This window comes from Corapipo altera, unplaced genomic scaffold (assembly GCF_003945725.1).
Source record: "Corapipo altera isolate COAL_440 unplaced genomic scaffold, ASM394572v1 22b, whole genome shotgun sequence".
Lineage (NCBI taxonomy): Eukaryota > Metazoa > Chordata > Aves > Passeriformes > Pipridae > Corapipo > Corapipo altera.
The window spans coordinates 23,401,481-23,419,843 of record NW_020884876.1 but is presented as its reverse complement, the minus strand read 5'-3'; the positions used below and the strand labels follow the sequence as shown (position 1 = coordinate 23,419,843).

The 18,363-nt window shown below is 41.7% G+C and overlaps 1 protein-coding gene across 5 annotated transcripts in view; it reads right to left on the bottom strand.

Moving 5' to 3' along the window:
- LEF1 (lymphoid enhancer binding factor 1) overlaps window positions 1–18,363 on the bottom strand; it is a 70,298-nt gene that overhangs the window by 11,798 nt on the left and 40,137 nt on the right. For 2 of the 5 annotated variants that reach the window (XM_027635568.1, XM_027635573.1), the window contains 7 exons: window positions 17,854–17,986; window positions 13,789–13,879; window positions 11,534–11,617; window positions 9,568–9,690; window positions 8,680–8,842; window positions 5,949–6,056; window positions 2,260–2,308 (listed from right to left, as the gene is read on the bottom strand). In XM_027635568.1, the coding sequence (XP_027491369.1) occupies window positions 2,260–2,308; window positions 5,949–6,056; window positions 8,680–8,842; window positions 9,568–9,690; window positions 11,534–11,617; window positions 13,789–13,879; window positions 17,854–17,986 (751 nt within the window). Of the gene's footprint in view, window positions 1–1,564; window positions 1,606–2,259; window positions 2,309–5,948; window positions 6,057–8,679; window positions 8,843–9,567; window positions 9,691–11,533; window positions 11,618–13,788; window positions 13,880–17,853; window positions 17,987–18,363 lie in introns of all 5 variants that reach the window. The other 3 variants (XM_027635569.1, XM_027635572.1, XM_027635571.1) reach the window with 3 other exon arrangements.

Genomic DNA, 18,363 nt, shown 5'->3' with positions numbered 1-18,363 from the left:
GAAGGAAGGAAGGAAGGAAGGAAGGAAGGAAGGAAGGAAGGAAGGAAGTCAAAAGGAAAGAGAGAAAACCCCTACACCTATAACATTAATCCTCTATTATGGAAATTGCAAACAGAGAAACTTCAATAGCATAGTTCAGCATAGACAAGACAGTCATCCTTAGATCACCCAAGAAACCAAATATCCACTGTATTTTAGCTGTCACTTGAACCTTAGTTGTATTCCAATCCCAATCAAGTGCTCTGCATCAATTCAGATAAAATTGAGTGTTTTGCTTACTGGTACTGTATTAAGATTAAAGGGAGAACTATTCACAACTATCACGGATCTGGGCAACTAAGTGGAAATATCAAGTATAAAACTCAAGGTTAAAATACTTGGGTTTTTAGTAGGTATTATAGTAGGAAGAAAAAAGAGCATGCATTTTTGCCTTTTCACGTTACTTCAGCTTAAAAAAAACCCAACAAACCCAAAGTCTTAACCCAACCAAGTTTAGACTAACCAGCATAATGGCATAACTTCAGAAGAGGCTTGAATCATGCTGAGTGATCATTACACACCGCACAGAGGCAACTGAACTTGGCTGAAAGTCCAGGCAGAGCAGAGGGCCAACAGGAGCCCGCTTTGCTGACCTCTCTGAGTCCCACAGGGATCATGTGGTCAAATAAGGCAGAGGAAGAGAGGATAGAAAGCCCATTTCTAATGTAGTACATAGGTGAGTTTAGCAAGTGTTATTTTTTTGCATGGTTCCTGGAATTCTCAGGGATCTCCCAAGAGCAGTCTGGTTAATTAGACAGTGTAGAAGCAACTAGTATGTCATACGAATGGCATTCCTACTAGAAAAGATATCACACTGAGAGAAAGAGGAGGACCGGCCTTCCAACACAAACACTGAGAAATGAGGATCTCACTGTGGTACTGTGAGCACTCACAAGCAGACTAGATGGTGTGTGTGTAACTACTGCGTGTGTGTAACCAGTCATTCCACCCTCTGTGCAGATGATATGATATGAAGAGAGAAAACACATGCTGGAAAAACAACCACAAAAAACCCCAACCTGCACCACACATGAAATACCACTGTACAGCTGTGGAGAAATTCTTGACACAACTGAAATACAGTCCCATTTTCCTCGCAGATGTTTTGTTAGTATACAGGTGAATAATTGTTTTTAAGAAGTATACCCAGCCAGCCAGCATCCTGTAGATGTCAACACATAAAATGTACTCCAAAGCCAGCATCTAACCTGCTGTTATGAACTGTGACAGTCTGCTGGCTGGGAGGGTTTGCACTGCTTAATAGACCCATCCCTGTGCTTCACTGGCAGACTTGGCAGCGAGTTAGTGAGGTGTGGTCAATTTGAAAATATTACAGTTAAGCAGTGAAATGGTGAACATCTAATAGATAGCCGGTATAAAAACCATCAGTAGTCAAAGTAACATTAGCTTTGAGTTATGATACTTCTGCAATTTTTGCTAAATTCACATTATTGCAAAAAATTTATAAGAAAGCTTATTTTAAAATTCAGTTTTATCAGCAGGAAAGCTTTAGAGATGTTCTTACCATGCTTCAGATGTAGGCAGCTGTCATTCTGGGGCCTGTACCTGTAGAAGATTGTTTTCCTTTAACAAATTTCTCTTACAGAGTTTTTGCACATTCCAAATAAGTTTGATTGCTACAGTGTTACGTGCATTTTTTTATGTGTGTTTTTGGTTTTGTTGTTTGGTTTTTTTATGGTTCTTATACCAGCCATTTTTGTTGGGGAAAACGGGTTGTTTCCTATATATATTTTACAGGTAAAGAGGAGACCTCACTGATGCTTTTAGCCAACCTACTAGGCAGCTGTTAGTGTACACGGAAATGTAAAATACAGTGATAAAATATACAGTGGCTACAAGAAGGTCAGTGTAAAGTTTCCAGTGTCCAATAATCCCACACAGTATTTGAGACGTATTTAAATTTAAAGATGATACAACGCTGATTGAGGAGAAAAGCAGAGGTAAAGCAGGACAGTGATTGCAGCAATGCATAAGTTCAGCCAAAGATGTTGATGCCGTCGGTGCTGCTGCTCAGAAAGGTGTAAGAGAAAGGAGGCACATACTGTGTGCATTTTCACAAGCTTGCATTCGAAGTGAAGTATCTTAAAACATCCCTCAGAAGCAAGTGTTAGAGAAAAGCATGTAAAAATAAATAGCGCAAGCTATGGTTTCTAAAATATCCCTGAGGTGAATGGCAAGTAAGAGTTGGTCATGGCCTACCTGATGCTGATTCCTGCAACTTTTCTCTCTTCCTTTTCTTTTTCTTCCCCTGAAAAATAGGAAATTTTACCACACCATTACAGGCGCAACCTTTTTTTTTTTTTTGTCACTTAACCTTACAGCATAGAAGCAAAAGTCATCTGGACACCGAGAAAGTGGTTAGGAAAAAACCCAGTTACTTTGAGGGCAGCTAAAACCTTTTCTATCCCACTTCCAACTGGTTCAATGGTAACAGAGTTTGCTCTCAGCATTTATGGAGAAATATGCACATCAGCAATACGTATTTTTTATATCCACATGGAATTACAATTTCTGGCAGTTTTTCAACTAATGCTGACAGCCGCAAGCATCTGAAAGACTTCTCACACTTAATAATCTGATGACATGTATGTTGATATCATAATTCATGGCTCTTACAAGAACTCTTCACACATTCAGATACTTACGCTGTTCATACATGGTAACAGCAGACAGGGTGTTGAAAGTACCTAGGACGACCATGATTTGTCCCCAGGGTGCAAACCAGCCAACTAAAACTGTTCTGATAACACTTGTACCTTAACAAAAGCCAAGTCTTGTATGGCTGTGCCCAGAGAGCACGCTGTGCAATAACCAAACAGCTCCTGCTGTACAGCAGAGCACCCTTAACATGCCTGAGGTGCAGGACACAAATGAACGCCTTGCACCAGCGTGCCAGTGCAGGGCCATCACACCAACCCATACACTTAGCCCTCTCCTGCACCCCCAACTATGGAAATGGCCAGAGCTCCTGCTTCACACACTCTTTCAGGAAACAAAAGGTCAGTTTAGACCCACAGTTTTGAACCTCAATCATCTTGCCTTACCCTAACTACCACTTTGATATTCCTCCATATGAGTTGTCATTATTGTCCTGTATTGTCAGTCAAAGGGTTTTTTGTGTGTTTGAAGAAAACCATCATCTCCATTGATATTTTAAAGAAGCCTTCAGTCAGGCTCTAACAGAGTTGCTCTGGCAAATCTTAGTGCAGTTGCTGTGAGCAGGGCTGCAGCCTGCTGTCCATCCTCTGGCCCCCCACTCAGCGTGGCTGGCAGCTGTCAGTGCACGCCCCACCACACACAGTGGCCACAGACTGGAAGGGCTGAGGTGGTGGGACACCTCTTTCCATCAGCTAACTCTGCAAGGTGACAGGATGGACAGCGGGTGATGTGAGAAACCATCCCCAACCACTGTAGTGCTCACTGATATACAGCAAGCAAGGGCTCCAAATACAGGCTACAGCGAAGCTATGGAAGATAGACTACTCCATCTCCAGCCTGCTCTGAGAGTCTGGGCCTGCCTCACTCTTAAGCTCCTGTCCTTATTTATCCCAAGACTGGCAACAGGGCTGGGCAATGCCTCCCAAAGTCAGGACTCAGCCTAGAAGTTGGAAAGCACATTTCAAGGGTTCCAGGGAACTCACAGTGATATGTTTCATCACTTAGGCACCAAGGCAATACTTCTTTATGGAGGGAAGTCCATTAGTACAGATGTTAACATGGAAAAATCATGGGAGGAAAACTGGTTTTATTCTCTATGGCAGGTTGACTTCAAGTGCTAAAACATACTGAAAGCTGATCTGAGATCTATCTATGAGATAAGGGAAGTGAAGGAACAGAAGGCTGGGCTGAAAACTAGTTGTCAGCATTCACAGCTGAGATAGTTTCTGACAACTCCAGCACACACACACGCAATCACATTGTGAAAACACTGTGCTTCTCATGTCTACCACACAACTTTGCATGACTACTTCGGGTATCAGTAATAAAAACATAATAAAAAGATAATTTAAACAGTTGAGTAACAATGTTTAACATTTTCTTGACATTTCTAAAATCCTGAATAATGAGGCAAACCAAAATAGACGAATGAAAATCAAATAGTATATATTTTTTACTTGTACTGTTTTGTGAAATACAGCCACATGAAACAGAAGAGTCACCCCTAAGTCACTTCCAACTCTCAAAATACTGCAGTAATACCTGTGCTAAATTAATACCATTTCACTTTTTGACTGCTTACTTTAGAAAAACTGAAAAGGGAAAAAGAAAAGAAAAAAAAAGATGACGTATATTTGAAAAGGTTTCAGTGATAAACTGTGATCTACTACGACCACTGCCTCACCACCACTGCAAAACGTGTGCATTCCTGGAGAGGCAGAGAGGAAGGCTGCAAGAGGAAGCTAGCAGAGTTCTTCATTGCAGCATGCAGGACTGGAGTATGTCAGAGCTATACTTCCACACAGGATGTAGGATGGAAGCACATCAAAGAAAGAACTCATACATGGCACCTTACACACTCCAAATGTCTATCAAGGCATTTAAGAAACTGCAGGTCCACTGCTTGTGCTGTATGGCAGCAGGCTGTGACAAAACACGTCAGGTTCTCAAAGTCAACCTGGCCAAGCATCACAGCACAATCTTGAAGGCTGATGTTCAGTAAGCATGAGCTGACAACACTCCGAAGTGGTCTCATTTTCCAGCAAGTAAATTCAAGACAACTGAAATCTCCTTGTTTCCAAGGAGTCTCTCACTAAGACCCTATTTGTTCCCAGCAGTAATTCAAGACAGCTCTGTTGACACGGTCTGGTTACCTGCATAAGTTCATGACAGCTTTTTTGGCTAGAAAAGATGACTGCCTAAATGAAATAGGCAGAAACAAGCTGCTAGGGTTTACAGTTGTGTCTGTGCTTACAAAACTGGGCATGGCTATTAGCAAGACAAAGGCATTTTTTCAGAGACCATCACTTAGTTTCTGTCTCAATGCATTCTGTGCCAGTTTCTACAGTTTCTGTTAACACTGTATGTAGGTACCTCAACCTTTAATGTCCAAAGACATCACTGAAGTAGAGAAAAATTACTGTGCACCTAATACAGATGGAAAACAGAGCCAGAAATAGCATGTACACTTCCTATCACAGTAAATAATGGCTCAGCTAATGGAGGGACAGAAAGGATCCTCAGGTTAGGATCAGTTTCTCAGAATTGCAGCTTCTGAGTTTCATACTATCACATATGACTACAATGACAGCTCATTGCAGGCACAATAGTATAACTGTGCAGTGCAAGCTGTGTGACATTTTATTAGCACTTGTTTGATATTTAATTATAAAACAAGAGTAACTGTAAGAAAACCTCACTTCACCAAATGGTCTAACAGCAGGATCTATCATGAAGTTTACTTACACAAATTTTGCTGCCTTTATTTCACAGATGGACCATTCTGAATTACTTTCAGCTAAAGTTCAGTCTGCATTAAGACTCTCGGGCTTTCAGTTCTTTTGAAAGCAAGACGCCCCTTTTTTCTCAGGTCTAAATAAGATTTATGGATAACAAGTGATCAAATGGAAAATGATAGTAAAATCACAGCTGTACAGCAGAACATAACCTTCCAGACACTACTGGTCATTGTTTTACGGGAAAACTTCCCATGTTAATTTTTTCCCCTTGAAAACTGTGAACTTCATAAGGAGCATCTCAACAACAACAACAAAATAACAAGTTTTCTGGATGCTTGAAGCGCAAACAAATAAAAAGTTTATGTTATATGTATGTTCACTGTCCCTTCATCCAGGACTTCCCCCAAGTTACAGAGAAAAAGAAAAAATAATAAAAAAAAGTTAGGAAAAGGAAGTTAATTTTAAAAAAGAGCCTTCAAGTGAGTGACTTACGTAGTTGTCTCTTGCAGACCAGCCTGGATAAAGCTGCATGTGTAGCTGCCTTTCTTTACGAGCTAGTTCATAATATTTCGCTTGTTCTTCACGGGAGAGAGCATGCCACTGCAAACAAAATAAACATAACATTAGACTAGGAATTAACTCATACCCAGGCAACAGATGACACGAGCAAGTGTTTTAGTGACTTTGAGTCAGTCCTTCCCCACTGCAAAGATGAAATTCATTAGCAATTATAAGCACCTGTGTTTATTAACCAACTTCCAGGCATTTGTCAGCTCTGCAACTGCCAAGTGCCTTGAGCAGACAAAAATCATTTATGGAAACAGGGCTCAAAAAATAATCTGCTCACAGAACCATGCTCTCCCAACACTACTTAAAAAAACCAACAACAAACAAACCCATACAAACCCCAACAAAAAACCAATAACAAACCCCACCCTTTAGCTCCTGATAAAACAGAAAGGATTTGTGCTGCTTTTAAAAGTCAGTAATCTCCCCTTCATAGAAGGGTCTGCTGTTTTGGTTTTAAGGAGCAGCCAGACACAAGTTTTTAATGCCAACACAGAAGGCTTTCTGGGCACCAGCAGGCTCCTGTTCCAAGATCAACCTCTAAGTACCAAGCTTCAAGGTACCTGCTTTACGATTTCTTCTTTTTGTAACAGAAGAAAAGAAAATGGCAATGGCAAAAGTTTCTAAGATACAGAAATCACAGAACTGCACTCTTTCAAATTACATGAGTTGACCTTTGTAGCCAAGCAGGGATAAATTTCCTGCTTTTATGTCCAAAAAAAACCCAACAAACCCCTCACCCACCCACAAAAAAACCCTTAAAAAATCACACCAAAAAATAACCCTTCCCCAGCTGCACATTTGAAAAGGCAGCAACTACATTGGTATCTAATAATTTTGTTCTTGTTGAAACACCTATCATAGACCTGAACCAAAAACAGTAAAGGTCTTTTATTTAGAATCAGGTTCCACTGCTGCAGCAGATGTCTCTTCTTGCCTTCTTGTTTGACAACATGCATGGAGGAGCAGGGGGAGAAGAAGTTATTTAAAAAAAAAAGACCAAAACCAGATAGATGTGAAATCATTAAGACACTCATGCAAGAATAATTTACAGAACTAGGATTTCAGATCAGATCACATTTGTATGATTTAATATGTTGTTTTGTTACACATCAGAGGATGTGAACTAAAGCACTTGTCTGCCTTAACTTGGCAAGTTTGATGTGTTACTGAGAGCACAGCAGTTCAGTGGGTTTGCAACTCTCAAACTTCACATGGACATTCAAAAATTGGAAGGTATTGAACACTATGGTGTGGCATCAGAGAGCCCAGTGGCATGTAAAGTGTCAGCTCTTGAGAACAGAGGTAGTTCCTGTTTTGGGGTAGCACAGGGCAAAACAGAAAACACTTGACAATCAGTCTCAAAGCAATTATACTGGATAACTCATGCACTGTTTGCAGTACAGGAAAAGTGGAAAGTGAGGTACTTTCATGGAGAAAGTAATTTGAAAAGAGGAGTATAAGCTGCAGAAAAAGTAGGCAATGGAGTGCGAAGGCTTGATTCATTACCAAAATGGAGATAAATAAGCCACTGCTCTCATTCAGGCCAAAAAAACAAGGCTGACATACTAAGGAACTAAGATCAACTACTGAGGGTGTGAGAATGAAAACACGATCCTAGAGACTTGCATGAAAGCATGGAAAAGCCAAGCACCAAGATGTCCTCTAAGGGGAGGTAACAAGAACAACAGAGGCAGAAGGCTGCAGGAACTGGGACAAGTACCAATAGATTTCTGCTCTGTTTGGAGGGGGAAGTCTTCAGACTGCAACATGAAAGGGGCAGTTAAGGTCGTGTACAGATTTCCCACTTGAAAGCACAGGATTTTCAGAGAACTGCAGTGCCTCTCAATATTGCCTTGGTTGGTGATCAAGAAGAGATGTTCACTGGGAATTTGAATAATACCTGCTCAAACTCTGATTGATACAAAAGTCACCCCTTTTCTTACTTCTGGAAGTCAACTGCAAAATGGGCATTTACCTCTGCGAAGAATAACACCAACAGTGAACATAACATTTGTGACTGAGTTGGCCTGCATAGGTTTTTTTTGAGATGGAAAGTACAAAACATGACTGCAATGCCACAGAAGCAAACAGCTCTCAGCAAGGCTCTGGTACATGTACTAGGATCATCAGTACTCGGCTGATGACTTTGGAGACATTCAAAAATTGACTGGACAGGTCCCGGAGCATCCTGATGTAACTGGACTTGCTTTGAGCAGATGTTGGATTACATGACCTCCATGGGTCCCACCCAACCTACATGACTTTACAATTGGACCCCATTATATTCACTTATGAGTTCCATCTCCAGTGGCATCCAGTGTTCATCTTTGAATGATCCCTTCCTGCCCTGATGGACACCAGCCTAAGGTGATTTGAATGCTCCTTCCATGTGTGAATGCAGATATTTCATGCCTGAGCTGCTAACACCATAACATGAGTGGAACAGACACCAACTGGATGATGTTGTTAATGCTGAAAAGAGAAATTCAAGATACAGCTTTTATTTTTAGTTGCATGTTTTATCTTCTATAGCTAATTTGAAAGTTGCACATTACTTATCACCTCAAGCAGAAAGTGAGCAATCACACCCAACTAAAGGGAAACACACAAATTAGCAGCACACATGAGTACACACAAATCCTCCTGTACATACCCTTCTGCCAAGAATCTGGTTGATAGCTGCACTTTCTTTCAGAGTACACTCTGCTACAACGTTTGCTCTCATTTCTTTCATGTACAACATGAAAGCATTCAGAGGTTTCTTAATATGAGGTCTTTTTGGCTCTTGTTCTTTTCTCTGTTCGTGCTGAGGCTTCCTAAAACGTGGTGGGGGAAAGGGAAAGGAAGAAAAAAAAGCATTAATTTACCTTTAGCCTAAAAAAGATCAATAGAAAATTACCAACCTGTGATTACAGTAGCATTTTAAAAGTAAGTATGAGAATTTCAGTAGTCATGTCCCATCCACTTTCACATTTCTTTCAGAGAATTGACTTAGTTTAATACTCAGAGAGGATGTCAGGTTGACCTTCTCTAGCAAGTAACATTTGATTGGTGAATCTGTTCCAAATTTATCACTTGTCTCAATTCTCTTTTTGAAAGGCTATCCATAGTACCCACAAAGACCACTGCCACAGGCAGGAGGACAGCTTCTCATCCACTTCTTTTTTAGGCCTTTTGCCTTTGAGTATCAAGCAGTGACGCTGCTCTTTACTAGTAAATTTTGCAGGTAAGAACTTTTCCAGCAGAAGTTTGTGAGTTCCCATTCAAGCAACAGGTAGACAGATCCATGATTATGCCTGAATCAAGATGGTTGTTGCCAACACCTTAAAAGAGCTGGACTGGAATGAAAAATGGCTTCATGTCTCATTGCCCTTCCCAAACAGTAGCCCACAGTTCCCATTTTAGTTCTAGGAGAAGGGTTAAAATTCAAAGAGGTCATGAAAGGCACTTTTTTTTTTTTTAACATATTTGACTCTTCTTCAGATACAGTTAGTTCTCAAACATTTATAGATTAAGGGCTAATGCAAAAAGGCAGACTCACACATGCATTAGCTCACTGTCGTTGTGCAGATGTTCTTGTTTTACTTGAGGTGTTACAATAGCTGGGTGAGGGATTCCAGTTGTGTGAGGGCCTGGAGGACCAGGAATCATATGATGTGAAAACCTACAAGAGAAAACAAAGCAAGGTCTGTAACCCTACTGAAGACAGGCATCAAGCACGTAAGACAGCAGCAGGACGCTCCAAGAATACAAATGCTACAAAGCTTACAATGAAGATAACTCTCCTAAAGAGTGTATGAAAAATATTTGGCTAAGTTTTGTGCATTGTAGCCCATTTATTCAAGAAAAGCAAACAAACAAAATCAGTCAACATTTTGGTTGTAGAGAAGTTATTTTATTGACTTTCAGGCAAACAGTTTTAGCAATGCAAACAAGAAACACTTAATGTTTATACTGTTGCACTGACTAGCAATGAAAATACACATTTCTTAACCAAAAAAATATATTTCCACACCAAGATATAAACATTCTTAAAATATCCACCACCAGCCAATGCAAAGGAGGAAACTGCCATGCAGAAACAAATAAAATAAAGAAGAGTCTTTTCAAGAAGTCCCTGATGGTTCTCTAAGGAATCTCTTTAGTTTTCAAAGCCCTTAAGGTAAAAGACTTTAACATCACTTCACCTGAACCCACTATTCTTCACTCAAATGCTTAAAACAGACTTTGAAAATTCTGCATCCTGGACGAAGGATGGGAGCAGGGAGAGACTTTTGTCCTAATTAAAGCTTCCTTTCATTTGTACAGGAATGAAAACGGAAAATAAAACTGAAGTACCACTAATTGAATCATCCCACCCTACTAACCTGGGTCATTCTCAAGGATAGCTCAGATAGATGTTGAAGGTGCTGAGCATTGCAAGCTCAAGTGCAGCAGAAAACCTGCATGCTTCATTTTAAACTGCTGGAAAGTACCATTAACATAAAAAGCAAGCTCATGCTCCCAAGTTTTGCTGAATGAGTAATGGTTAAGGAATGGTATCCAACCTCTCCTTTCACCATTCCCTAGTCCCCTTGCTCTTTTCCTTCATGCCACCAAAACAAAGGAAACACAAAGGCCTGTAACCGAACCATTTTATCATGGGTAAACAATGGGTTTTCTTCCCAATCACCTTGACAGACACATGCTAATCATTCCCCTGTAAAGAAGTGAAGGGACAGTGATAATCCAAAGGAGCTCACACAAAAAGAGGCAAGAGGACTCACCACTTATCAAGTGGCCTGTCTTAAATCCCTGTGCAAGAGGATGTGTCTTCTAAAAGTCACATGAAAAACCCAAAGAATAGTATATTCAAACCTTGTGTACACCAAGCACAGGATGCAGAAGCTGTCTTTAGAATGCAAAAGCAGAGCATAGGTGGTCTGGAGTGTGTCATGGCCTCAATTAGCATTGCTTGTTTGCACTTAGACATAAAGACACAGTGCCTGATTCCACACCAGTACAAATACACTGCGCTGGCATCCCCTGCCATTAGTGGCTTTGGGTTATGAAATATCTACTTGTGAGCAAGTTTCCACACAGAGCATTACCTAAATGATTCAAGACCAATTACTAACAACTTTAAAATTGGAACTAGAGGACACAGACTAGAGTGACAATCCACCTACTTGCATAATGGCATGAGCAAAACCCAAGGATGCACACTAAATGCTGCATCTAGAAATGAACTAATGACTCATTTCAGATGAAACAGCTCAATTAATTGCTGACAATTCACTGGTGTTCCTCATTGTAATACTTCAGAGACTGACAAGAAAATGCTGAATGAGACCAGTGTGGGATCCAGGCAAACTGTATATACACACACAGGTTAAATAAAAATGTATGCATAAAGTTTCAGCTGACTGAAAAGCAAGCAAAGGCAGACCAAGATACAAGCGGAAGAGCAACTTGTCCTCTAACGCCAGCAGTTACTCCCCAGTCAGTCATTCACCTCCTACACCTACCTGGATATGGAAGGGTCGACTGAGAGTGAGGATGGATAGGGCTGCCTGAATCCACTCGAGATGGGATATACAGGCTGACCTTGCCTGAGGTCACAGAAGAAAGGAACCCATCAATCATACGATATGGTATTCAGTAGTTATTCTAGAGTTACAAGCCCTTGATGGGAACTCAGTACTAGTCACAATAAACAGTAAGAGCTAACACTTTCAAGAGTTCTCCTAATGAAAGTAACTAATACTTAAACACTTTCAACTTTCTCCCTTGCTATTGAAAGATTCCCAATCTAAGTTTCCACTGAGAAGGAAAGCAAAACAACCCGTCTTCCTCCTCTAGTGCACACATACACACATGCACACTCCTCTATCTCTATCCCTCTCTAACCTAGTATTATAAGCACTGGAATCAGATTTGTCAAACGAGCTCTTAGGAAAAACACATCTTCTTCCAAATAATTCTACTGTAGATCAGAGCAAGAACACCAGACAGTGAATTATTAAGCTAGAAAGCCTTTAGAACAGTTTTATTAAATCTTTGAAAACTTAGGACTTTCTCCATTAGTATATGCTATAGTGAGGTACAAATAGCCAGCTTTCCTAACAAAGCAGAAGTTTATTTGATAAAAAAAACCCCAACCCAACCACCTAAAAGCCCATAGCAACACAAATCTATCTTACTACTAAAAGATCAAACTTTGTAATCCAGTAGGAGAAGCTTGCGTGAAGTTTTTGTCTTCTTTATGTTCCCACATATACAGAATATTTTGTCACCAGTCCGTCATTTGAGGTCTTTAGTTTTCTTCATCATCATCACTACATTTTGTTTACTTTCGGTTAGCAATGGTTCAGTCATGACTATGATGAACACCCTGAAGTAGCATGTTATGGTAATGTGAACAAATACCTGAAGCAGCCCAAACACCTGAACCAGCCAGAAAGACCACCACATACATCAGCCCTGTCCAAACAGTTACTTATTGACTGGCCAGTCAGCTTTCAGAGGGAAAAAAACGGATACTGGCCTTTGTAAGGTTCAGGATACAGGTTTCACACTTGTTACTGGAAATGAGTGGTACTCAAAGGGAAGAAGAAGGAAAAAAAAAGATGAAGGAAGTGTCAACAGCACTACCTCACAGCAAGCAGCTGAAAGCCAGAGGATAAGGGACAGCTGAGCATGTCCCGCTGTTGGTGAGTGCTGCTGAACACATCCCTGAGTCTTGTAAGATTGGATCTTGTCTCTCTTCCCTCTCTTTTCCCTCTTCCCTCCCCCCAGCCTCTGCATTAAGAAACCATTCAGAAGAAATGATTGACCACATCTGGAAAACGCATGTCAGTAACTGCTTGGTGGCAGTGGAGGTGAGGAGTCAGCTCAGCAGCAAAATGGGGAGGAGAGGGGAAAAAGATTAAAAAAATAGTCAGATACTCCTATATTTTATTTTGATAATAATTTGTTCAAAAAGGCATGTGGCCCTTCCTGAAAGATATGCCAGCAATACAGCATTTCACCATCTTCTGCTCTCTACTTTCTCTGCTTTTTGTCATCTGGATCATATTTCCCTCCCACAGAGACATTAAAAAACAAAAAAATCTGCATCCTTCATTGTGTGGGCATAGACTACTCATGATACAGACTGTTTCCTTATTTCCTGCTCCAACAGAATGGAGGGCAAGTACGTATCTACCCCAAGCAGACATGCAGCACCCTGTCAAATCTATTACTCCAAAAATACCACATTTCCTCAAAAAGGAAAATGACACCCTGAGTGGAAGCAAGAGATCCTGAGAGCACTAGTATTAGCAAGAGCAGCAAAATCTCCCAGTCACAGAGGCTTCTCTCCGTACAGAAAGTGTAAAAAGCAGTAGACTAAAAAAGTTTGTTCTCCATTTGGGGCAGTTTCAAGATTTCACACCCCTCCACACACTTCAAAGTTTCTTCTTACCTCTCCTTCCCTCAGTAATTACAATTTTGTTTATTAAAAATTTACATTTTATTTCTTGAAAATTGTTTTCTGCTATCTTTCCAAATGCTAAGAGCCACAAATCTGAGCCATAAGAAATATAGAAACTTCAAAGTGAAATCTACACACTTTAATTTCTGTACTTGTTCGAAAACCAAATTCAATTTCAACTAAAATAAAACAGCAATTTCTTACTGCAATGACATAATTATTATTCTTTTGTAAATGCTGCAATTGATTCAACAATAGTGAATGGTGTCAACATGCACCTTTGTCTAAAAAGAAGCTAAAAAATCTTACCAGCCAAGAGGTGGTGTTATCTGTCCAACCCCCCCTGGAGACAAGGGATAGAAGGTAGGGAGATCAGGAGCTGGAGGATGCCTGGACATGCCTGTTAAAGAGCAGAGAAGAATGAATGACTTTCCCCTCAAAATACTACATGCGTGACCTGCAGTTCACAGCTGACACGGCCAACGCTATGATGGAATTAGTGCTCTGGGTAAGAAATAACCACCTCCTTGGTTAGTGTTAAAAGGAAAAGGCTATGCATGCCACCCCTAAAATAGTAACTAACTTGCACACAATACTGCAATCCAAAGGGAAATACTGGAAAGCCGATGTGGAAGGTGGAAATAAACGTATGGGTAAGGACCTGTGCAAGTGTAGATCCTCCTGTAAAATGCATTAGGCAATACTGTCCTCTCAGTGGTTTCACCAAACGTGACTGGATCCTGAGGACCTCTTCTAACACATCATGAAACAAGAGGAAAATAATGTGTTGTCAAAGAGGCAGCACAGCAGAGCTATTAGATTAGGTAAATTGCTACTTTTATATTTTCTCCGTTTCCCTTATGGATTCACAGATTTTGGAAACTTGCTACCACAGAGGATCAGTGCTTAATTAAGAATCATTTTCAGGCCTGTAATGGTCACACTTGATATGATTCATTTGGCTTCCAACTGTCACTCCAGCTCCTACTAAGCTCTTCATCAAGTTGACTCCTGTGGGCTCCAAGGTCAATCTGTTTTGCATTGGTAGTATTTCATGGAAAAATAAGAGTCCCATCAGGAATGATCCATCAGCTGACATTCCCCAGAACACAGAATCCTACAACTGCAAGAATCACCTCAAGATTAAAGCTAATCCTCATCCCAAAAGAGTCTGTGGTCTCCATTCTTCACCTAAACCTTGTGCCCCCGGGAGACATGGAATTACAGTTGCAGAGGCCACAAAGACATTGGTTTATTTAAATGTGTTTGGGGAAGAGGGGGTGAAGCAGAAGGAATTGTTAAGTCTACTTCACATGTTAAATCAGTTGCTTTAAAAGGGTATTAAATATTTATGTGGTGACACTCCAGAGGTCCAAGACTGAGTGTGTGCTACCTTGAGACTTAGTTTATAGATTGATGCTAGTGATTTATTCCCCTCCCCAGTTTGTATTTAAATGTTCTGAATTTAATTACAAGATTTGAAGTATATCTGTCAGGACTGTGTACAGGAAAGCACAGAAAACAATACCAGTGGTGTTACTGTCTGAAAAAAAGCAAAATTTTCAGACTTGGGATCACAATCTGAATGAGGATCAAATTTCTGGCCAGTTGTCTTTTCAAAGGTGTAAAACAGCTGGTATCTGATAGGAAAGGAAACAGGAAAGGGATTTCATATGAGAGAGAATACTCTTTCTGAATGGTTTAAGAAAAGAAAAAAATAACAAAGATGAAAAACAAGCCCAGCATCTCATCTCTCTCATCTCTGGTGATGATTGATGCTCCTCGAAGTGATGACATGACCTTGCCCCTGCCAGACCAAGTTCTGCACAAGGAGCTGGGCCACTCCTTCCCCAAAATCTGCATTTCTGAGCCATGGAGACAACAGTGCTCTCTCTTAACTGGTGCACAGTTGTTACTGATAATCCAAAACTTCTCACCCCTTATGGGGGGCTAGTAGCTATGTAATGCCCAGTAGGAGCACACACAGCAATCACACAGCCAGTGTTCCCCCAAAAAAGTTCTTGCTCGTGAGAGGTTTAAGAAAAAATAAATAAAAAAATAAGATAAAATAAAATAAAATAAAACAAAATAAAATAAAATAAAATAAAATAGTGACTGCCTTTAGCAAGGTAGTGCTGTGTGTCCATTCCAAAGTGCCTCGGGTGCAAGAAGCGGTGCTGAAGGCAAGCTGCTGTGGACCCCCTTGCTGGAGGATTTTGGTGGGAGGAGGGCACCCTGGCATCAGGGCTAGGGCGGCAGGGCAGTGCCTTATTCCAGACCCACAGTGGGAGGCGAGGACAGAAACAATGGTTGGAGGCGTTTGGCAGAGGACCTGAGGAAAAGAAAAATCCTCTCTTTGCAGCAACTGCATGGGCTACTTCACTGCGGCTGCTCCCACACGCCACTGGCGCCGAAACAGGGAGTATGGATGGAAAGACCACACACATCAAGGAGACCATCCCAGACAAAACCAGTAGTCTCCAGCCTGCATTATCCAACCCCATCTTTGCCAGATGCTGAGCAAAGGGATCAAGAGTCCATTCAGGAACACCAGAGGGCCATGAGCTTTGTGCCTTCCGGAAGAGCCCCTCACGAGGCTTGTGCTCAGGGATGGGGATGTGACCAGCGGGATGCTGGGCAGGGGAGAGGGTAAAGAAGGGGCAGAAGAGAGAGAGGACGTACAGCAGAAACAACAAAGCAGATGTTGTTCAGTTGGGGTCTGCAGTACAGGAGTACAAAATAACCAGAGTAAAGGAAAAAAATGGGGCACAGGTGGGCAAACCCAGCATGCAGTAAGTGAAAACCTCTTGAGCTCACGAACTGCAGCAGCGGGGTGTGCCCCAGCTGTCACAGCCAGCTTCAGCAAGAGGTGGAAATCCCGCTCTCTTAACACATGGCACCTCTGGGATTTCAAGGAATGAGTGTGAATATCCTTCTCCTGGGCACTGATGCAAAGGAGGAAGACAAATGAGGACAGGAGGCCTCCATTTGCTTCTTCCAAGTCTGAAAAAGATATCATACATGTATTTACAGGCCAGGATTTCCAGGTAGAGTGTTTTTTGTATTCCCCCTCCCTAAAAAAAACCAAACAACTAACCAACAAACAGCAAAAAACACACAGAGCCACAAGGCTATAGTGTTTTCTGGATGTAGCCCTTGTTATTACCTGCATTACACAGTTAAAATAAAAGCTAAGCATTCAGGGAAAGTCAGAACAAAAAAAGTCTCCCTCCCTGAACAATGATGACTGGACACCTCTTCAGATAAATGGGACAACTGTGCATGTGGATGTATGTCCAGGTAAAGTAGAGCTTCATGATCTTGTCAACACTACATGGTGTGACATACGAGTGCAGAAAGGGGCATGGAGAGGCACCCTCCAGTGCATGTTATGGCACCTACAGACTTCATGCCTACACACAAATATCCAGAATACAGTGGATGCCTCTGTAAACTTTCTGCTCCCTCTCCTTCCTTCCTTACCACCAGCTCTCCCAGCTTGTTCTCAGGTGCTTACCCAAACGCTGGCTCAGACCCGTGACGGCCAGGGTCAGTCCTCCCCTTGCACCTCCCCCTGCCAGCTCCTGCATCCCAATTCAAGCAAGCACATCATTCCCAAGAAACCACTGGTTTCTCCTGGGTGCTGGGCAGAAGCTCTTGGCACAGGCTGGGCGTAACACCTCAAGGCTGTCAGCAGTTCCCCAGGGGCCTGCAGACTGACACAGAGTGGGGCTGGTCTGATGTCCCCAGATGCACATCTGGGAGGCTTTTTTGTTTGCTTTAAGGAGTCCTAGGGGTGCAGAGAAAACTTACAGCCGTCTAAAAAGATGCTTTCTGCAGAAGGCAGCCGGTATGAGGTTAAAAAATGTCACATTTGTAAAGCTTTAACTTGCACAGGCTCAAAATTATTTTTATGGGCAATGCTTCGGTTATGCCAACTGACATATGGAAGAATATGGACAACTAGAATACAAGGACATAAAATATCAAATTAGGTGAAAGGGAAAAAGAAAAATTTTCAATAACATCACTACTGAAGTACTTGTCTCCCATTTTTGGGAAGGTCAGGATTGACTGCCCTTTCTGCATCTGCATGCTGCAAGCCCTGGGCACCGCTGGAGATGGTAAAAACTGGTCTCTCTTTATTGATACTTTAAAAGACTCTGATGACAAAACCAAGCCCAAATTATCACATCAGAAAGAGCATGAAAATTTAAGAAGCCATGCTAAATATCAGCATCATGGCAAAATTACCATCTCTGAAAGTGGGCATATGCACCTGGAACCCTCCCTCTAAACTACTACACATAAAGTTCTGTCAGCAGCACAGGGACCACTCTGCATCCCCATGGTGCTGGGAAAGGATGGGCTCACCTTGTTTGGAGCTGACGTCAGAGGGGATGTGAGATGGGTGTGACCCCGGGGAAAAGTGCTCATCGCTGTAGGTGATAAGAGGGGTGAGGGGGTGAACCGCATGAGAAGGCTGTACCACGGGCACCTTGTTTGACTGCAAAAGAAGAACAAAAATTAAATTAAATGGTGTTAGTGAGGTGGAGCTTCTGCACTGAAAAAAAAACAAACCAACATTTCCAAAATGCAACTTTAAAACATTTGCATTACTGAAGCGGAGGAAATTGAAGATGGACAGACAGGACATTGGGGCTAGTGGATGGAAACTAGGTTTGCTGCCAGAATTGGCATCCTGGCACCCAAGGAGGGATGAAGATATTGAGGAAAGGCATGGAAATGGGTGGGGGCCGGAAGCAGGAAGAAAGGCACTTGGGAGACACGGAGCGGAAATGGCAAATGGAGAGCTGCAGGGCAGGAGGAGCAACATGCTGGGCAGGCAGGCACCGTGCAATAAGGGCTGCAGGCAAAGGAGTG